The 22,421-nt window shown below is 40.7% G+C and overlaps 1 protein-coding gene across 3 annotated transcripts in view; it reads left to right on the top strand.

The window, feature by feature from the left end:
- The window catches only part of SCUBE1 (signal peptide, CUB domain and EGF like domain containing 1), a 214,215-nt gene that overhangs the window by 191,149 nt on the left and 645 nt on the right, over positions 1 to 22,421 (top strand). The window contains exons 12-22 of one of the 3 annotated variants that reach the window (XM_054399407.1): positions 4,256 to 4,375; positions 5,574 to 5,666; positions 7,205 to 7,321; positions 11,009 to 11,167; positions 12,153 to 12,356; positions 13,704 to 13,865; positions 16,280 to 16,447; positions 17,234 to 17,395; positions 18,870 to 19,067; positions 20,543 to 20,695; positions 21,720 to 21,799. In XM_054399407.1, the coding sequence (XP_054255382.1) occupies positions 4,256 to 4,375; positions 5,574 to 5,666; positions 7,205 to 7,321; positions 11,009 to 11,167; positions 12,153 to 12,356; positions 13,704 to 13,865; positions 16,280 to 16,447; positions 17,234 to 17,395; positions 18,870 to 19,067; positions 20,543 to 20,695; positions 21,720 to 21,799 (1,616 nt within the window). The remainder of the gene's footprint in view (positions 1 to 4,255; positions 4,376 to 5,573; positions 5,667 to 7,204; positions 7,322 to 11,008; positions 11,168 to 12,152; positions 12,357 to 13,703; positions 13,866 to 16,279; positions 16,448 to 17,233; positions 17,396 to 18,869; positions 19,068 to 20,542; positions 20,696 to 21,719; positions 21,800 to 22,421) is intronic. The other 2 variants (XM_054399409.1, XM_054399410.1) reach the window with 2 other exon arrangements.

Below are 22,421 nucleotides of genomic sequence, written 5' to 3'. Positions count from 1 at the left end.
CGAGATCTGCTGTATAGACCATAGAAATCTTGTGCTATATTGCCTCTCAGAATGATGTTCTCATAATAAGAGACTGCATTGAAAATATTTTCCTAGTTTTTAACTTCATTATTTCTAACACACAGTTGGAAGATGGACAATAGGAGCACCTTTCTCTATTCATGGAACCATAGAATGATTTCAGTTGGAAAAGACCTCTAAGATCATCAAGTCCAGCCATTGTCTAATGACAAAGTCTGGTGCTAAACCATGTCCCTTGCCACCATTGATACACATCATTATATATGATTAATTTAATGAAGCTTAGAATGCATGCCATATCCTTGCTAATCACCTGCCTTCATTACCATCATCGTTCAGAGGGAACTGTGTTCTACATTGTTATAAAAACACAATAAAAAGGAGGGGAATTATTGATCCTGAATGCCACATGATTTGGAGACATTTGCAGTATCAGTATCATCTTTCACCTAACAATGGCATTGTACCAGTGTTGTCTCCTCAGACCAAAGAAATATTTTTTTTTTTTAATATTGCCAAAGCAATATAAAAAGACCTTATGGGGGAGGTAAATGAAGGATGATTATTCCCATATTTGAGATGTGAACATCAGGTGTGTTTAAAGGACTTGTATTCATATTTAACCAGCAGTGAGACTAGGAACATGAATCAGCTGGTGGCTGCTTGGAACACTTCCTCTGCACTCAAGCCAAGACAGGCAGGGCTCTTTCTAGGTACCACATTTGAATTGCCCTCTGTCATCCCTTCAACTCCCATCAGAACTTTATTGGGATCTTCCCAAACCCTGGCAGACCCAAACGAGTGTGGCTGGTGCAGCTCTGATCTCCTCCTTACTTTGGTGTAGTTCAGTGGTGAGCTGACAGGTAGGAAAAGTCACATTTGCAAGTAATACAGTCAGCTATGAGCAAAGCAAGAGTCATAGAATCATGGAATCAGTCAGGGTTGGAAGGGACCACAAGGATCATCTAGTTCCAACCCCCCTGCCATGGGCAGGGACACCTCACACTAGATCAGGCTGCCCAGAGCCTCATCCAGCCTGGCCTTAAACACCTCCAGGGATGGGGCCTCAACCACCTCCCTGGACAACCCATTCCATGCTCTCACCACTCTCATGGTGAAGAACTTCCTCCTCACGTCCAGCCTGAATCTCCCCACTTCCAGCTTTATTCCATGCTCCCCAGTCCTATCACTACCTGATATCCTAAAAAGTCCCTCCCCAGCTTTCTTGTAGCCCCCTTCAGATACTGGAAGGCCACAATAAGGTCACCTCAGAGGCTTCTCTTCTCCAGGCTGAACAGCCCCAACTCTTTCAGTCTGTCCTCACAGGAGAGGAGCTCCAGCCCTCTGATCATCCTGGTGGCCCTCCTCTGGACACGTTCCAGCATGTCCAGATCCCTCTTGTAATAGAGGGTCCAGAACTGGACGCAGTACTCCAGGTGTGGTCTCACCAGAGCTGAGGTGAGGGGGAGAATCACCTCCCTTGACCCTCTGGCCACACTTCTCCTGATGCAGCCCAGGCTCTGGTTGGCTTTCTGGGCTGCAGGTGCACATTGACAGCTCATGTTGAGCTTCTCATCCACCAGCACCCCCAAGTCCCTCTCCTCAGGGCTGCTTTCCAGCCAGTCACTGCCCAGCCTGTATTTGTGCTTGGGATTGCCTCGACCCAGATGCAGGACCCTGCACTTGGTCCTGTTGAACCTCATGAGGTTGGCTTGTGCCCACCTCTGCAGCCTGTCGAGGTCCCTCTGGATGGATCCCTTCCCTCCAGCCTGTCTGCTGCACCACACAGCTTGGTGCCATCAGCAGACTTGCTGAGGGTGCACTCAATGCCACTGTCCATGTCACCAACAAAGATGTTGAACAAGACTGGTCCCAGGACTGACCCTTGAGGAACTCCACTTGTCACTGGCCTCCACTGGGACATGGAGCCATTGACTCTTTGGGTGCAGCCATCAAGCCAGTTCTTTATCCATCTCGTGGTCCACCCATCAAACCCTTGTGTCACCAGTTTGGAGACCAGGATGTGGTGTGGGACAGTGTCGGAGGCTTTGCTCAGGTCCAGGTCAATGACATCAGTTGCTCTCCCCCCATCTATTAATGTTGTGACCTGTTCATAGAAGGCCACCAGGTTTGTCAGGCAGGATTTGCCCTTGGTAAACCCATGCTGACTGTACCCAATCACCTCTTCACTATTCTTATGTCTCAGTAGTGCCTCCAGGAGGATCTGCTCCATGATCTTACCAGGCACAGAGGTGAGACTGACTGGCCTGTAGTTCCCTGGTTCTTCCTTCTTACCCTTTTTGAAAATGGGAGTAATGTTTCTCCATTTCCAGTCAGTGGGGACTTCCCCACACTGCCAGGACTTTTGGAATATAATAGAGAGGGGTTTAGCAACCTCACCTGCCAGTTCTCTCAGTACCTCTGGGTGTATCCCGTCGGGTCCCATGGACTTGAACACTTTCAGGTTCTTCAGGTGATCACAAACCTGATTTTCACTTATGATGGGCAGTTCTTCCTCCTGGTCCCTGCCATTAGCTTCCGTGACTATTCCAGGAGTGTGACTGGAGGCCTTTGCAGTGAAGACTGAGGTAAAGAAGTCATTGAGAACCTCAGCTTTTTCCAGGTCACTTGTGACCATTTCACCTGTTTCCTTTCTGAGGGGCCCACACCTTCCCTAGTCTTCTTTTTACCATTAATATACTGTAGAAATTCTTAGTGTTCCCTTTGATCTCCCTGGCTAGATTCAATTCAAACTGTGCTTTGGCTTTCCTAACCAGGTCTTTTGCTGCTCGGGCAGCTTCCTTATATACCCCCATTCTAGCTGTCCTTTCCTCCACTCCTTGTAGAGTTTCCTTTTAAGTGATAGCAGGTCCGGGAGCTCCTGGCTCATCCAGGCAGGCCTCCTAGCATTCTGCCCTGCTTTGCTCTTTGTTGGTATACATTGCTTCTGGACACAGAGGAGGTGGTTCTTGAACAGTGACCAGCTGCCCTGGGCCCCTCTCAGCCGAGTCCATCTTATACGGTGAGCACATCTGAAAGAAGTAGCAAAGAAGAGTCAGAGAAAAAGCATATAGAAACACAGAACCATTAAGGATGGAAAAGACCCCTAACATCATCAAGTCCAACCATCAACCCAACACTAGCATGCTCGCTAAACCATGTCCCAAAGTGCCATCTCTACACATTTTTTAACACCTCCAGGGGTGGTGACTCCACTACTTCCCTGGGCAATGTGTTCCAATGCTTGACTGCTCTTTCAGTAAGAAATTTTTCCTATCCAATCTAAACCTTCCCTGAAAAAACTTGAGGCCATTTTCTCTTGTCCTATCATTGGTTACTTGGGAGAAAAGACCAACATCCATCTCACTGCAATCTCCTCTCAAGTCATAATAGAGGGCGAGAATGACTCCTCTCAGCCTCCTATTCTGAAGACCAAACAACCCCAACCAACCTGTTCTCCAGACCCTTCACCAGCTTTATTGCCCTTCTGTGGACATGCTCCAGGACATCGACATCTTTCTTGTAGTGAGGGCCCCAAAAGTGGACCCAGTACTGAAGGTGTGGACTCACCAGTGCATAGTACAGTGGGACAATCACTTCCCTGGTCCTGAACAGGTGGTTTGACAGAGCTGAAGCAAGAACCGCTCTACAGACACTCCTCTGAGATTTAAGCAGCTGATGCAGTGTGAAACATCTGCTTGAAGAGATGCCTGGCTGCTTTTGGCCAGCAGTCAGTGGAGAGGCTCGATACCTCTGGAAAATACTGTTTTAGCAGTCATCTAAATAAATATGACTCCTGTGCAGGGTACCAGAGCTGACCTGTTAAACCAGAGAGCTGTGCTGGTTTAAGGGAGGGGAGGCATCTTAGGTCATTGGTGTTACTGTTTCTTCTGAGATCAACATGTGCACACAGAAATGTGCTCATAGAAAGACACCTGCCTGCCAGAGTGCAGAATTGGACCTGAAGAGTCCTAAAGTGGAGGATAGAAGGGAAAGACTGAGCTAGAATTTAAGTTTGAAAATGTGAAGCAGTTTCATTTTTAAATCCAGTCCTAAGATGAGAATATTCTTTCCCTAATATGTGCTTATTCCATAAATTCCTGGGCCTGTGATTTTGCTTTGTTGCCACTTCTGCCTTTTCTCACCACTGTATGCAAGTGGCTGTACAAGATTCAGGGTTGGGCAGTGTCTGATTTTTTTTTTTCACTTCTCTTTTTTTTTCCTCTCTCCTCAGAGATGGTGAAATGTCTCCCAAATGCCAAACCAGCACCCAAGGCTCAGCTAGTGTGTAGTAAGACAGGAGGCATAGAGAGCTGCTTCCTGTCATGCCCATCTAATACTCTTTTTGTTCCAGGTTTGTATATGTCCTCCTAAATCTAGAATGTGACTTGATGATTTTTCTCTGCTAACATATTAATGATTCTTGCACTCAGTTTTTGTTATGGACAACTGTAAATGATCAAAAACATCATTACAAGTTAAACAGGGCCAGAGGTGCACATCACTAAATACAAGAGCTGAGAGGTCTGTCTCTTTGTCGTTTAATTTGAGGTGTTGCTTGTGAGCATGGGAAAGTTCTAACAGCAAACAGAGAGACAAATCTACCTTAACCAGGATGGTGGAAAGGAACAAAAAAGAAATACAATTCTTTGAATTGTTATGTCAAAAGTGAGAGGAAAAAAAATAACAGCTGATTTCAGTGAATTCCTGCTAATTTTTAGTAGTGTTTTTCAGCTGGAGTCCCCTGTGCCTGTCCAGATACAATTCGTTTTGTCTCAGGAGGCTGCATGGCAGAAAGGATCTCTCAGTACTGGTTGCTGCACTCGCAGAATTTTCATACATTTTACTGGTGATAGTTGGGCTGAGTGTTATTTATAGACATTCAGGCATTTCATCTGCCTCTCCTCCTTTTAATCTACACAGAGTGAGGCAAGGAGATTGCCATTCCTTTTCATATATGTTCTGGTTCTGACAGGATTCTTTTCCACAAGTGATTCTCTCTTCATGTTACTCCTGCCATTAGATTTGGTAGAGCTGTTTACACTTCATTCTCAGTTTAGTGGAAGTTACTGGATCCATGCACTTACCTCATTTGTATGCACCAATACACAGTTTTGGCTGTGCAGTATGTAAACCCTCTTACAGTTCTAAGTATGTTATTTTTGGACTCTGCCAATAAATTCTGTCAGAGTCTGAAGGTAAAATTATTTTGAAAGCACGTGGTTTATTTTTTTTAAATCACAGAATCATTTTGGTTGGAAAAGACCTTTAAAGTCATCGAGTCCAACCGTTATCTAACTCAGTAAAGTACAGTGATGATCAAAGTACAAGGACTCCACCACAGACAAACAAAACATTTTCTTCTTATGCACCATGGAATTATTTACAGCTAACCTCATGCCAAATTGTTTTTACACAAATGTTTCAGTTCTGGAAGAAAAAAACAAAACCAACTTGTAGTCAAGCAGTGAATATTTATGCTGGGGGTGGCGAGGGGAGCAGATGCTTTGTGAAGCTGTTGCCACATGCTGACTCTGCATTCTGTCCCCTAGATTCGGAGAACAGCTACACACTAAGCTGTGGCATTCCTGTCCAGCAAGGCAAGGCTCAGCAGAAACGCAATGCAACCCTGCCCAGCTGCACAGGTAGGTGCTCTCCTGGGCCTTAACATTTAGGAGGTAGGTGCTCGAGGTCCCCCAGACCATTTAGGAGTTGCAAAACATCCAGCTCTCAAATTACACAAGGCCAGAATTAAGGTAGCCTATGTTTCATCATGCACCTCTTATGCTTTCTGCATCCTCTCCATCAGAACTGGAGTGTTTTTAATTGACCACCAGTGTGCCATTGTGTTGGTAGGGCAGTATAGGAGCAGCACAGGTTTGAGGTATATTCAGTAAGGACAATTATTTAGAATAATTCACTTTCCATAGTCCAGCAAGACAAGAGTGAGCATATCAAAATGGCATTTCTTCCCAGACTTGGAAGTGAGCCACAGAGGTCCATCAGTAGTACACAAGCAAAAGGTTGTGGTGGGTTCCAGCCCTCATCTGCAAAGTCCTTCTGTAGGAGCATGAATCTTCCTATGAGGGATTCCAAATAAATAGCTTGTGAGACTTTTATGAGGACATCCTGTCTTTCATTTATCATTCTGAGCAATGGATGGATTGTTTATGCAGAGGAACTCCAAATGTATCTTAAAATTGATACTGAGCATAAAAAAAAATGTTCAGCTCAAAATGGTTGAAGTTTGCCAAAGTTAGAAGCAGTTGTAAGAGCATCCAGCAGTGGGAAAGAGCATCCAGCAGGAGTCAGCCCCCTTTGCATATCATTACTTTCTTTCCAATTTGTCAGCTTCCCAAGCATATATTTCTTGATTATTTGGAATGCGTTAGGAGGTACAGCGCTGTGGAGTGAGGTGGCAGCAGCAGATGTGTCTGCCTGCGGCACAGGGGCAGGCTACCTCTGCAGTCCTGGTTCTGCAAACCTCTCCCAAGAGTACAGGACTCATGTTGTGGTGCTTACCTGCAAACACCCTCCACCTGCTCCAAAGCCCCAGTGCAGTGGTTGGAAGGCCAGTTGGAAGTGGTTGGTCAGTGCCAGCCTTTTCCACCATGGGCTTTCTGAGGAAATCATCCAGCAGCTGCATTTTCTGAGCAGTGTAAGGCTGAATAACAACCTTTAAAGTCACTAGGCATAACTAGCTGAAAAATAAAGTTTTCAAGCCATAGACCACAGTCAAACAAACACATTTCCTTTGGATGGTTTTCAACTGCCAGTAGCATGACTGCACTAAATTAATATGATTCCTGGTTGATATCAGCAAGAGTAGAACTACAGCCAAGTATGATGGGAAGTCACAGAGAGTCACGGAAAGAAAAGTAGGAATTAACCTTTTTCATAGTAAGAGACAAATTCAGACAAATTCACCCAAATTCCACCAAGAAGTGCAGGCCTGCTGGAATGGAAGTGCAATACCAGCAAATGCAATGATCTTCCTGGGCTCCAGAGTAGGTGCTTATGCAGAAAAATGAACTTAGGAAAATGGATCATCTTGTACAAGCTGTGTCACTCTTGGGTTGTCTCTTTTCTGCATCACAAGACCTTTGAATCTGTTTTTAGAAATAAATTTGGGGCTTCCTTTCATCTGCACCCCAATGACAGCTTTTTTGCTTTGCATCAACAGATTCCCTGGCCCCTCCAATCAAGCAGAAGGCTCGATTCAAAATTAAAGACGCAAAGTGCCATTTACGACCTCGCAGCAAAGATAAAACGAAAGATTCTGGGAAGCAAGCTGGTTTGGGTATGTAAACACGTAAATAGCATTCTAATTTTTTGTTTGTTTGCTTTTTTGTTAGCACATTTTGTTTTCACACTGCAGATGGTGAAAGAAGTAATGGTTTTCATATTTGGATCAGAATTTAAGTTCAGGCCAAGGTTCACACTCTAGCCAAACAGTGCCTTAGGTTTGGATCTAGTAGTGCTGAAATAGGACCAGTTGTTCTGAAAATATCTTTGTTCAAGAGTACATGAGATAGGAATTAAGCCTACCCTTTTTCTAGTATTGCTAATGGCAGAAATATCTTGAGACAAAAAGCTATGACCAGTGCAAAATTACATGAAACAACGTCAGTTGTGTTTCATTTAGTTTTCACAAGTGAGATTTATAAAAGAAAACAAAAGCTATTATTTATTTGTTGCATTACACTGGATTAGTATCCTAGTGCAACAGCAATGACAATCCAAAAAGAGAAAGTTATAATCAAAATCTGATCTTACACAGCCTTTGATCTTTTATTATGTTGGAATGAGAAGTTAGTATGTTAGAAAAAATATCAAGAAAAATTAGACATAATTGCTAAAAACCTGAAATTTTAAAAATGTTTTTGTCAGCCTGAACCAAAGTAATCAAATAGTTTTAAAACTTGATATGACTAAGGGGTTTATTATTACCTAGTTTTGAACATCTATTTTAAAGTTGTGGTGGTTTGGCCCTGGCTGGGGGCCAAATGCCCACCAAAGCCACTCTATCACTCCCCTTCTTAAATGGATAGGGGAGAGGGGAAAATATAAAAGCCAGTAATAAGGTAGAAGCAATTTAATAATGCTAAACACAGGCAAATATCAAAGTCTTCACACGGAAGCAAAAGCAAAGAGAGAGATTATTCTCTACTGCCCAGCAGCAGACAGGCTTTGGTACCAGCAAGCAGGGCTCTACACGTAGCTGTTGCTCTGAAGGACAGATGCCATGGACAAATATTCCCCTGCTTCCTTCTTGCACTTAGTTCTTATATCTCAGCTGACATCATATGCAATGGAATGCCCCTTTGGTCAGTTTGGGTCAGCTGGTCTGGCTGTCCCCCCTCCCAAGATCTTGCCCCCACCTCAGCATACTCTTGGGGTAGGGAAATATTGGAAAAGGACAGTTCAGCAGTAGCCAAAACACTGCTGTGTTATCAACACCCAGCTACAGCACTGCAAAACACAGCACTGGAAACATGCTGTGGGGAGAATTAACTCCAGCTCGGTCAAACCCAATACAAAAGTTGAACAAAAAGAGATTTTAAAAGTGATATGTATTTAACAGAAGGCCAACATTATTCTGGTGTGGCCAGCAGGTTCTTCTTCTCATCTACTCTGTGCTGGTGAGGCCACACCTGGAGTAGTGTGTCCAGTCTCTTACAAGCAGATGAGAAACCTGATGCTATTTAGCCACAGACTGAGAAAGAATCTCATCATTGCTTATCAACATCAGAAAGGTGGAGTTTGAGAGGGTGGGGCTAGGCTCTTTTCAGTGGTGCCCAATGACATTACAGTGGGTAGTGGACACAAACATGAGGAAAAACTTCTTTCCTTTGAGGATGCCAGAGCATTGGACCAGACTGCCTGGAGAGTTTGTGGAGCCCCCTTCTCTGGAGACTTTTAAAACCCACTTTGCAACCTGCTTTGGGTGACTGCTTTAGGAGGGCAGCTTGGATCTCCAGAGGTCCTTTCCAACCCCCACGATTCTGTGATTCATGACATTTATTTCTCATCCTCCATCCCCTTGATATCATGACTGGGATAATTAAAAACTGTTTGGGTGTTATTGCTTAAAATACTTGGAGTTCATTTAAATTTATTATTAACCTGAAGTGTTCCAGATTTTAATACACACTACTGATGTAACTGCAACAGATCATATTGTTGCTTAAAGCAATTTAGCAGCTTACAGCGAATGTCTACTGATGATGTATTTTCTGTTATAAATCTGTCTTACCACTACTTTTGCTAGTGAGGGAGGAGTTGTATATGAACCCTGAACAGAGAGGAGTAAAAATAGCTGTCCTAAAACCAATGCTAATGATTTAAAGATTTTATTTTTAAAATTTAGACTCATATTTTAACTTTACCCTTCAGTCTAGACATTTATCTCTGTAATTTTTGAAGTATTGGCTTAAAACAAGTGTCAGTTGTTAAGATGTTTACCTTGTCCTTATGTATTGTCTTCTAATAACAAGAAGACTCAATTTTAACATCATAGAAGTTGGGAGGGAGTGGTCCATAGTTATCATGGGAATGTATTTGTTAGATGTGTTTCCTTGTCCTTTGTTTACTTTGCTTTCTGTTTGTTATGTCATCTGAACTTCTGTATCCAACAGTAAGATTATACCATACAACCACACAATCAGTTAAATTCTTTGGCTGACTGGAGTGCTATAGGTCCATTGCCTATCACAACAAGGATGTTTTGCACATAGACTTCTTTCATAGGGAGAAGATGCTTATGTGACTGCGTCCCAACAGATTATGACCTTTAGCCTCAGAGATTAAATATAGTTGATAAGGACATTCAGTTTCTTTGGCTTGTGACAGGATGAGAGAAAACAGCCTCGAGAAAACAGCCTCAGGTTGCTCCAGGAGAGGTTTAGGTTGAATATTAGGAAAAATTCCATTGCCAAAATGGTTGTCAAGCACTGGAATAGGCTACTCAGGGAAGTGGTTGAGTCACCATCTCTGGAGGCATTTAAAAGACATGCAGATGTTTTAAACACTTTAAGATGTTTTAAAAGACATGGTGTTTGGGACATGGTTTAGTGGTGGAATTGGAAGTGTTAGGTTGGACTCAATGATCTTAAGGGTCTTTTCCAACTTAAATGATTTCCCCTCACATAAACCTTTCCAGTATGTTCTTATAATCACCCAATCAAAGGCTATTAAAACCTTTGATGTCTGCTGATTGTCATTACTCAAAGAGATGGAATACCAGCTGGTAGTTTCTAAAGCCCAGGCCTGCCACTCTCATGAATCTATGAAAACTGTCTCTGTTGCTTTGTTTAACCATCAAACAAGCATACATAACATTGCAGGTCTGCAATGGGTTAACACAGAAGCGAGGGAAAACAATACAAACCCTCCAGGTTGAGATAAAGAGTTGAAATAAAAAGCTTTACAGAGAAGAAATGAGATGATACAATGCTCAGTTACCTTAGCCTATTTGCAGAAAAGGCACAGCAATATGCAGAAGCCAGAGAGCTAACCACCTCCCAACTCCCACCCTTCCACATCCTGCCACCATCCCAGTGGAAGGACCCACACCCCAAACCTGGAAACCAAAAGCAGCAAATGGAACAGGAAACCTCTCAAGTTACAAACTGAACTACTAGCTCCACAATACTTTGCTCCAGCCAGCACTCTCATTTTGAAGCTGGCATGATGTGTATGAATAGCAGCAGATTCAACTCAACTGATGATGTGATCTGAACTAATTTCTGTAAAGAGCTCTCTGATCCTTCTGCAGAAAAGAGACAGGCAATTAGAGGTGCCACTGTGCAGCATCATTGTATTTTTGTCTCCTGCATTCACTAGAAAAATGAGGCAACCCAAAACTGTACAGAGAAGGGAGCATCCAACAGTGCATGTGAAATGTTATGAAGCCTGTCATTTATTAGCCAGTCACTTGCTACTTTGCAACTTGATTTCTTTTCTGTGTTGCTTCTATTTTGCAAAGGAGGTCAATTCCCTTGTACAGACAACTGCCAGGTGACCTTTGTGAATCTCAAGTGTGATTCCTCTAAGAAAAAGCGCCGAGGCCGCAAGTCACCATCAAAAGAAGTATCTCATATCACTGCAGAGTTTGAAGTGGAGATGAAGTCAGAAGAAGTCTCAGGTTTGTGAAAGATCTGTTTGTGGAGACAAATCAGAATTCAGTTCCTCAGAACATTGTTAGTATCTCTTCAATGCTATTTCGTCAAGCTGTTATGCAAACAATTTAACGCAAGCCTCATTCAGTAGCCTTTCAGATTTAATTGAAAGGAATCAGATGTGAATTTAAGCCAAAGGAACAAAGACTGAACCTGCAGCAAAATTCCTTTAAAGCCTTGAGTTAAGTCATGGACTTTAATTTAGTCTGATTTCTTTAAACAGCAGAAGTGACAGATGATGCACAGAGAATATAAGGATTAGGTAAAAGTTCTGCAGCAATGGCGATAAAAAATATCTTCCAAAATGTGAGTTGCTGAAACTACAATCTGAGAGTCAAATATTTTTATCACACATTTGGAAAATTTGTGGCTTTGTAACAAACTTCAGGAAGAAAAAGAATTGCTTCAAGTTATTAATGAGATGGAATACTATGATATAAAATCCAGCCAAAGAAAATGTGAGCTGAATTCTGTAGACACATCAGTTCTCAAAGGCAGGTTTCTTAACTGATTCAAACAGTGATTGTGATAGAAAGCACCTTTCTCTGTGTCACTTTGTCCTGATCAACAGAGTAAAGCATGGACAGAAAAAATTCAGGAGCTTTAGTGGCTGCAGACTGAACACACACCTGAAAGTAGAAGGCAGTGTGATTGATTCTGCAGCCCCCTCCCTGTGCACTCAGTATAACCAGATTTCTCAATGCTGGAGATAAGCTATTGTCACTCAGTGCGTACTTCGGAGCAGTGAAACAGTTTGGTGGACCTCAGTGTATTGTCTCATCCCTTTAAGAGGCCTGATTTTGAATACAGCAAGGTGCTTCTAAAATGTATATGGAGAAGACAGTGAAGCAAACAGGTGTCATAGTGCGATGCAGGCTGAGCTTTTTCTAAGTACCTCTTTTTAAACATGAATCTCAATTGCTTCTAGTTTTGTTATCATTTCCCATCTAGACGCCTGTAACATTGACTGTGTTCGGAAAAGGATGGAACAGAAGCTGCAAACTGCAATCAAAACATTGAGGAAATCTATTAATAAACAGCAATTTTACATTCAGTTTTCTGGGACAGAATATGAAGTGGCTCAGAAGCCAGCTAAAGCTACTGAAGGGCATGAAGCTTGCAGTACAGGGCAAGTGCTGCAGGATGGAAAATGTGGTAAGTCCCAACAACTCTATTCAGCTGTATCACCCAAGCAAACAACCCAAAATTGACTCCTCCCTGGAGAGATGGGCAGGAAGTCTATGAAGCAGCAGAAAATTTAGGTCAGTATTACTCAGTATATGTGCATGGACAACTGACAGTCCATTAGAATTTGAAAGGGATTCATTAAAGGATTGCAGGAGAAGCAAAAAAGCATACTTATGCATCCATTCCCATGCTGTCAGTTGGTAACTATCAAGGCCTGCCACTAGGCAATGTTTGCAATTATTTCCCAGTTGCTCCCAGAACCTTATGCAAATGTAATTACAGTCCTGTAAATAATAACATGGTTATTAACACAGATGCTGTGTGTTTAGTTTTATATCACCTCTCTCTCTCTCCTCACTGCCAATAATCCACGCCTTATGGGTATATTTATATTTAACACTCAAGAGGTCAAATGAAAAAAAGAATCTGTAGAAATCTATTTTAATATTGTGTCAAACACCTAATTTCTTTCAGCCTTTTCTCACCATATCAGGCTCTAATGCTTTACCGAGGGCAAGGTGCCAGCAGAAACCTGTTCATGGCAGTTCTCAGCACTGCAAACTCCAACCTCTTAGGCACCAGGAGATTTACAAGCAAAATATATCATTAAATGCAGATCTGGTAGCTGCCTCTAATGAGTTGGTCCAGAGGCTGTTACGGGCACAGTGATTTAGAAACTGCTTTGAAAGATTATTGCTATTAGTGTCTAGAAACCCTTACATTTTAGCCTACCTATACCCATCAAAGAAAAATGTTTAATGCAGTTATGTCCCCTGTTGCAGCAAGAAAATCATATTTATTCCTGTCTGTATGTAAACCACTTTCCAGTTGGGGTATTTGAGTGTTAAGAGACATTAAAAAATTACATGGCATATATTGCCCTCAGAGAAATTTCTAGAAATGATCTCAGGAGACAGGCTTTTTGTAGTCATCTGTGATAAAACAACATGTAAATGCACCTAAAAATTCACCAAAAAATGTAAAATTTCACCTCACTTCCTGTGTGTAATGCACCACTGTTTTAATTAAAGTGCAATATACTATTTTAAGATGACATCATCATATGTCTGATAAACAGTGCAATGCAATGCCATTTAATAGTTTAAGCAATAGAAGAAGGACCTCGCCCTAATGTAAACTGACCTAGCCTGCGGTGGAGATGGGCTCGTCAGGCTCCTGGGCTAACATATACAAAACATACACTACTGTAATACTGGGGCCAAAGAGATCCATCTTCTCTAAATATTTGATATAAAGGCAAATACTGTGATCAAAAGGAAAATCCTTACGCAGATTCCCCTTGTCTTTCCTCAGTTACCTGCAGCACGGGCACTTTTTATAGCGGAGAACAAAATCAGTGCGTTCCTTGCTCCCCGGGCACGTACCAAGACACAGAGGGTCAGCTTACCTGTGAGCCTTGCCCAAGTAACGACGGACAGGGAGTTGCAGGCGCCCGGAACATGTCAGAATGTGGAGGCAAGTTTACTTTGATTCTAAGAGGATTAGGTGTTGCCACACAGCCTGTGAGACATGGTAACAGAAGAAATCTCTGTGCACTTACAAGCAATAAACAAAATGTTTTGGCTTGTTCCATCCACTGACATTGCTGACAAGAAGATGGGACCTGCCACAGCAATGTGAGTTATGGTATGGAAAGGAGCATTAGCCAAGCAAAGCATTTTGTTTCAAGTCAGGTATGAATATGAACATACTTCATCTTGTATGGACTCACCAGGTATATTGTGAGCCAAAGGTATGGATTGCTTTGGAGTGGTATTGGTGAGTTTAATGATCCTGCTGATGTAATGTTTTGCATGAGCTGCAGTTTACCTGATCCAACCAGCAGCAGTCATAATTCTGAGGTAGTTATGCTGCAGGGATCTGTAGCCTAGACCCAGAGCTAATGACTGCAAGTTTCAGCACTGCTTTTCACAAGTGATACAGCATATCTGACTCAGCTTCATTATACAGAAATTAGATTATAATGATGATAATACCTGGTTTCAGATGAGAGCTGTGCTTCTAACTGTAACTTGATCAAGATAAGGCCTTGATACGTAACTGATAATCTAGCCAATAGCAGATACGCTATTTGACTTTGAAGGAAATCTATCCTATCTGCTATGCAAGTTCTAACTTTAAAACTCATCCATGTAATTTACATTAGTGCTTTCTTTGAGGATATCTGGAGTGAACACAATGAATATCACTTTTGCAAACTGCCACTTTTCCCCCATCCACTGAATAAAAAATAACTGTATTGCCTCCAGTCCAAACATACAGTAGATTTTGCTGATTTTATGGTATGAAGGAACTATCACAAGAAAATTCTCAAAATGCTTGTGCATCTTTGTTATGTTGATTTCTATTTATCCAAAATACAACATGTATAGATTATCCAAATAAAATCTGAGTTTATAAAAGTTGACTATAGTGTACTGACAAAAGCAGCATAACTAGAAGAAAAAAGACTGTTTTGAATTATTTTTTTGCACGACAACAAAGCAGATATGCCTTAAAATGTTTGTTGACATGTCAACAACAATCTGTTTTTCTGTTCAACTCTCCCCATTTCTCTTTCTCTGAAAATGGCAAGAGAAAAAGAATATGCTTTGGACTCCCTGTCGAATATTTTATCAAAATTGTGATGTCTCTGTAAAATGTGTTGGCATATGTGATGAAATGGTGCGTTTTGATAAGCATGGGTTTTGTTAGAAATGTACTCACCACCTGTAATCAGTAGTAATTTTGCATTGTGTCTTCTGCAGCAGTAATGCCTGTGCAGTTAACAAACAAGCTATGCCTGAAACCCTCAGATGAGGCACATACAACAAGTACTTAAGACATTTTAAGTGCCTGAAGCATAGAACTGTGTTGTAGCTGCAAGTGACCAACACGCTGTGGTAATTCAGTTACATGTGATCCATGAAGGTAGAAGGCCAAAACACAATTAAAAGCTAGTCATTTGGGCCATTATTGAGGTAAATGATCTCACATCAATTTTGATTGCAATTTCAACACACAGAAGGCAAGAAGGGAGCAAGTCAGCTCATTCTTATATCCAAGTAAGGACTGAGGCACATTAGTGCTGAAAACATTGGGTACTTAGGAGTTAATACCCAGTTGTACCTCTTCTTTAGAAGAGATGGTTGAGTCACTAACCCTGGATGTGTTTAAAGGTTTAGATGTGGTGCTTGGGGTGAGCCTTGTAGAGTAGGGTTATCAGTTGGACTTGGTGTGATTCTGTGGTTCTGTGAAGACAGACAAACAGCCTACCAGAAATTGCCTGGAAAGCAAGTTTGGAAACTACCTTATATCTCTTAGTAGACTTCCTCACGAAGTGCTTTGCTTTACACAAGTCACCATTTTCTGTCAGAAGAGATTCTGACAGGTATAGTATTTGCAGCTACCTAGAAAGATGCTATTTGCAGCTATTCTCATGGACAGGGTGCTGGACTGCTCCCATCCAGTCTGGTAAATCCCACAGTCTACCGGGGTTTTACCTATAAAACGGAGATACAAACAAAAACCAAACAAAACAAAGCAAAGCAAAACAAAAAACTAAACCAAACCACAATGACTTGCTTCATAGATATAGTGCAAAGGTTCGTTTTTTTTCCCTAAGAAGTGCTTTGAAATTCTCAGATGAAAGACAAAAAACAAATATAAACACAGTTAGCTTATTAAGCTTATTAAGAAACTAGTTGTATTTTACTGGTGGTGTTTTGCAGGATGAACACAAAATCAGCACGTAAGGTCAGAATTTGATCTGCAGCTGTCTTGATGTCAAGTGTTTTAAGTTAAAGGGAGGATTGCTAGCCAAGAGTGGGTTTTAGGCTTTGCCTAGAAAAGCTATGTCATTAATACAGATGGTTATTTTTAATTTCCAGGGCAGTGTTCTCCTGGGCACTATTCTTCAGATGGTTTTAAACCTTGTAGAGTCTGTCCTCTTGGCACATACCAGCCTGAACCAGGAAGGACCCTCTGCTTTCCATGTGGCGGTGGGCTAGTGACCAAGTATGAAGGTGCTGTTTCCTTTCAAGACTGTGAAACCAAAGGTGAATTTAAAATCTTACTGCAATTCATTTTCCTGCTGCTTGTCCTTTTGTTTATCTTCAACATCCAGGGACTTTGAAAGGCTCCAGAGTGTAGTCACTGCATATAGAAAGACAGTGAGCAATAAAATTAAATGGTCAAGAAGTCTGAAAACTAGGAGTTTCCTGAGTTTGCAGAAATTGAACAGGCTTTGTGGTTTTCTCTGGAACTTACCACAGGCAGGTAAAGAGCCAGCACTGCATCTGCTAAATGAATCAGCCACACTGCACATCAAAAAATAAGAGAAACTTGCATTAGGCAATGCTTTGGCTTTTACGTCTTGTGTATTTTGATTTACCAAATTAGAAAAGCTAAACACTGCAGAAATAATAGATGAAGTTAAGGATTGACTGTTAATGGGCTAGGCAGAAACTGCAAATGTTCAATATGTGTGTTCCATAATGGCAAATGGTGTAGTTACTGGAAGAGCAGGCCGGCCCTGGAAAACAGACACTTACAGAAATGTCTCTCCTACTGTTGTTGTTGAGGCAGACATGTGTCAGCTTCAATGGTTTGCAAACTCTTTGGAGAATATTGCATTAAATACAGTGAGAGGATTATTAGTTCTAGCCTTTGGATCAGAATTCTGGTTAGAAAATCCTTTGTAATGGGAAATGTTGTCTTTTTTGCCTTTTATGGCCTAAAAAATATATTTGAAAACATAGATCATGAAGTATGTCCAGGGTGAAGTTCTCTCTGCACTGCAAATCATAATACCTTCTGAAAATAAGACACCTCATGCCTTACAGTTCATTGTTCTCCTGGACACTACTACAACTCCACAACACACAGATGTATCCGATGCCCTGTGGGAACATACCAGCCCGAGTTTGGTCAAAACTACTGCATCACCTGCCCTGGGAACACAAGTACGGATTTTGATGGCTCCACTAATGTTACACACTGCAAAAGTAAGTTGCATTTGTATTGTTTGTGAGATGAAGCAAATCTTCAGATCTGAACTGCAACGTGAAAGTTCCATCTGTCAGGCTGGACTGTCCTCTGTTTCCTAGCCAGTGTATACTACCAGAGGTAACAGCAAAAATTGGGAAAACAATGAGAACAAACAAATAAACACAATCAACAACAACAATAGGAAAAGGACCACTTGATACATATCACTGTTTCGGCTTTAATGTCATTTGGCAGAATGCCAGCAACAGGTCAAATCTATGAAACTTTTGATTTGCCAGGTCCTGCAAGTTGCCTTGCAGTGATGCATATTCATCCATGTCTCTGCAGAGCATGCTATCTTCTATCAGAGTAACTGCCATTTCATGATAATATAAAATAGTAAGAGATATGGGCACACATCATGCAATTGCCAGCTAATCTCTCACAACAGTGAAATCTTCTTATAGGCTTTTTTGCAGTACTCAGCCTCCTACTTTCAATTACCATTTTAAATACACCCCAAAAGACTCCAGTGCAATTTTATTTGATCTGTGAATGCCTGATTCTTTTAGGCAAGCAATTTTTTTTTTCATCTGTAGCATGCTAATTTAAGAGAACATCTCCATAATCAGGTCATGTCATCTAAATTAACTATTCATGTGCAAATCTGTTGTAAGATTTTACTCTGATTATGTGCTATGAGTCATTGAAGCCCTTCATAATTTCTAATGTAATTCAGATAAATCAGGTATCTTTAAGGAACTTGAAGAAGTTTAATGATTTTCCTATAAAACAACACTACCCTTGTCACTTGGCTGTCTTAGATGCTCCCTGATTTCAAGCATTTTTTGACACTACATAATCTTTGCAGCTTGGATTAAGCAAAATATTTAAATATATTTTTTCTGTGGGTGAGTAGGCCCGGAGAGATCAGGCTTAAGTAACCTACTGAATGAGGCTTCTGTGGCAAATATGAGTTCAATAGAAGTTTTGAAAACTCAGAAAGTAAAACTGATTGATCAGTGGAGATTCTTTATCAGCTGGTTTAATCTACAATAAAGCAAGGCAAGTCTGTAATCAAGGTAAGGTTGGCTATTACGATCGTCAGACTCATTCTACATCAAGTTAAAAGCCAAGTAAATTTAAAGCAGACTACTTTCTGCAGGTCAGCATGGTCTCAGTGGTAACCAGTGTGTGTACCTCCATGAGGCAATCATGTTTACTTACCTGTGTCCATTTGTTAATCAAAGCAAGCAGCTTGAATGAAGCTTGAATCAGTTTATGCACCAGAGATTAAGGTTCTGCAAAGGAGCTGGAGCAGCCCTGCAGGTGAAATATTCTTTTAAAGACTTTCCATGCTGAAGAAAGAGGCAGATGGAGTGTGTGTGCATTTCTAAAGCCACAAGGAGAAGTTTAGCCTAGCCAGATCTAGAAAAATACCTCAAATTAGCTAATGAGCTAACACAAATGCTAATTTATATTTCTACACAGACCAGCACTGTGGAGGAGAACTTGGGGATTATACTGGCTACATTGAATCGCCCAACTATCCTGGAGACTACCCAGCTAATGTTGAGTGCATTTGGAATATAAATCCACCCCCAAAAAGGAGAATACTCATCGTTGTACCTGAGATATTTCTCCCAATTGAAGATGAATGTGGTGATGTTTTAGTAATGAGGAAAAGTGGTAAGTGGCCTGACATGGCTTATATAAATATCTATTACAAACTGACCAAGTGGAAAGTTCATATTGAAGAGACAACTGTCTTCATCTATGTGGTGTTTCTAGAAGGATTGTTCAGTGTTTAACTTGGTGCAGCAAGTTAAACGGAACATTGTACGAATAACAATCAACAGAGTGATATTAATCATTTAAGTCCCTTGGCTGAATTCCAAAGCAGTTAATGGGCTTCTGTCTGGCCCAGTCACCTCGTGGTAGCATTCTTAGAGTGCTAACTTATTTTGGGAGAGCTATCTCCTGTCATCTGTGTGTTATCAGCTGTGCTCTCACCCTTTGCAAATATATATACACTGCAGTTACTGTTAAATCTGGCAGTGACATGGGTTGGTCTTCATGACACCCTCAAGAAATCAGAACTTTTCTCAGTTTTCTGTGAGTTGAGGGAGAAGGCTATGTTTTGTCTTTGATTATGAAGTCAACTCAACTTCTGAAGTTAAGACACCAATGAGATGCACTCTTCCTTCAGTCCTATGTAGGTATCCAGCTTCTGGTCATTTGCTGCTAAGTCTCCAAGAAGCATCAAACCTGAAAGACACAGTTGTTTGTATGGAGCTTTGTGTAACACAGTATGTTTTACTTGCCAAAACAGTGCATTTTATTTGCTAAAACAATTTCCACAACTTTTTATCCCTGAGGGCTTGTGTTGACATCTCTGCATATCAGATGAAACCTGCTCACTATAGATGGAAGGAATTATATCCATCCAGAGAAGTTACTTAAAAGAAAAGCACTTCACTGTTGCAAAACACTTGTCCATCTAACTCTAAACTGTGGTTCCATGAGTGAGTAAAGCCAGGCACATTGGGAAGTTTCACCTCCTTTTCATTACCAATTCCAGTGCCAACCACTGGAAAAAGAAAGCTGTTTTTCAATCATGCTATGTGCTCACTTTATGTTTGGCATCATAAGAGCAGGTCTTCAGAATATTTATTATAGTTCATGTACAGTTAGTTGCTAATATTATGGTAGAAACACTGATGTCAGTTCTAGAGTTACAGTTTGATCCACTTTTCTGCACTGTGAGAATCTAAACCCCATTCAATTCAAAAGGTTTCTTTTTGCTAACATTGGTGAAAGCTGACTCAGCCCTTAGCAAGTTCAGATAACCTGTGTTATTTTCCTTAATTTTCCTGGCTATGGAGTGGTTTTGTTGAACTAGGTAAGATTTTTTTTTTTTCCTTTTGTTTGAAATTCATTTCAATTTAGAGGAGCCTCATCATACCTGCAGGAGGGTTGGACTCTCTTTATATACAGATAAAAAAAATATATCCTTTCTATCACCAGAAAACAAACAAACAATCTTCTGCTCTCAGGAATATGCTGAGAAGCATCTTATCAATTTGGCATTTCTAATGTCTAGCTCAGGAAGGGTGCAAAAAGTATTTTATAATGATTATTTCTTTATTTAACCTTCTTTGTAGCTTCTCCTACTTCAATTACTACGTATGAAACATGTCAGACTTACGAGAGACCTATTGCATTTACTTCAAGATCAAGAAAGCTCTGGATTCAGTTCAAATCAAATGAAGGAAACAGTGGCAAAGGATTTCAGGTCCCCTATGTGACTTACGATGGTGAGAATGGGATTGTTTTCCAGCTTTGTGTTGTATCTGGATTACATAAAATTGTCCTTTAGAATCTCTCTTACACTGGTAACAAAGAGTGAAGAATGAGGAAGAACCTGATGTCACTCATTTTCTGTCTAGTGAATCACTTTAAAACCAGTTGCAAAGACTTTCAAATAATATCTAGTTTTATGTTTATTACTTTGTCTAATACTTCAAGGATGGACAGCAAGTTACACATAATTCTTTAAACTTAATCCTTATTCCACCAAACTCAATGAGACTCATTTTACTTATCATTTATCATACCATTAATTGCTGTGCATTTTAGGAAGCCCCTTCATCAAGTCCTACTGGTAACCTACAAAATTCTGAAGATGATAAATTAATAAAATCACAACTCCAAAAGAGAAAAACAATGATGCAAAAAGAAAGGTCCTTTCATAAATCCACATTTTTAAACAGTCTGACTTGGCATACAAATTATGCATTGAACTGTGTGTTTTAGACTTTGGGATGATTCCTGTTTCAATGAAATCAAGACTTTTTTGTGATGTTTTTGGCAGCTGTTAGTCCATCCCTTCTCCAAACACCACTGCTATTTTGTGAACAATGAGAAAATCTATATTAAGTTGGTCATTCAGGAATCAAAATGAGAGCTGTTCTCAGGGCAGAAAATGAGGATTTTTTCCTGACTCTGCTGCTGACTTCACGAATAGCAACTGACAATCATTTCACATTCTTGGTCCCATTTTTTTCATCTCTAGAATGCTGATAAAATGTATTATTATTGTCCTTTATTGGGGCTAAGTTACTATTTTTATATAGATTACTCAAAATTATTGGTCTAAATCAGTACAGAATTTTAATAATTGATTAAATTACAGCATCTTGAGAGATGCTGAATAAGCAAAGGGATACTTAATTTCTCAGCTCTGTCTTGAGGTGTAGAAGAGGAGGTCTAGCTAATGTCTGGCTGTTATCCTCACAGATGATGTCACAAACAGTCACTCAACTGACCCTTTTCTTTCAGAGGATTACCAACAACTAATAGAAGACATTGTTCGAGATGGACGATTATATGCATCAGAAAATCATCAAGAAATTTTAAAGGTAAGAAAATTCTGATTTATCTGAGGCTAACCAAGAATTCCTTTTACTAAATATTTTCCCAAGATAATTCTCACTACCCTGATAGGGTCACTATATTTAAACCTCAAGGGTGACCCTTAATTAAATCCTCTGTCTTCTGAGGTTTAGACTGATATTTAGAGAAACACAAAGTCATCTGGGCTGAGCATGTGTGTACATCCTTTGATGAATCAAGAACTAAATGAAATATATGCTAAGATGACTCTTTGTTAGAAAAATTAGTCAACCAAAAATGAAGACCATAGTGTTTGAAGAGCCTTCTTCAGCCTCAGCCTGGCATGTGTTTAAATGAGTCATTAAATGATAATTTCCTGTGCATTTAAAAATGTGTTTACCCAACTCACTGTCCTGCCTCACCAAGACACAACCATCATGTAGCATTGTAAGCTGTCTATTAAATGGTTTTCCAAAGGCCTAAGCAACGCATTGGAGAGAGTTGTGGAGGGAGGTAGCTGGGCTGCCACCTGTAACATTGTGGTGGGTTGAAAATTCCCCCTGACATTAAATTGCCAGAGCTAGTATCTGCCAGAGCAAAGGAAAAAGACTGCTCTGAAGGCAAAATTCAGCCACGTAAATGCACAAT

The sequence above is a fragment of the Indicator indicator genome, chromosome 3 (genome assembly GCF_027791375.1).
Source record: "Indicator indicator isolate 239-I01 chromosome 3, UM_Iind_1.1, whole genome shotgun sequence".
Classification (NCBI taxonomy): domain Eukaryota; kingdom Metazoa; phylum Chordata; class Aves; order Piciformes; family Indicatoridae; genus Indicator; species Indicator indicator.
This window is presented reverse-complemented; position numbering and strand designations above follow the sequence as displayed.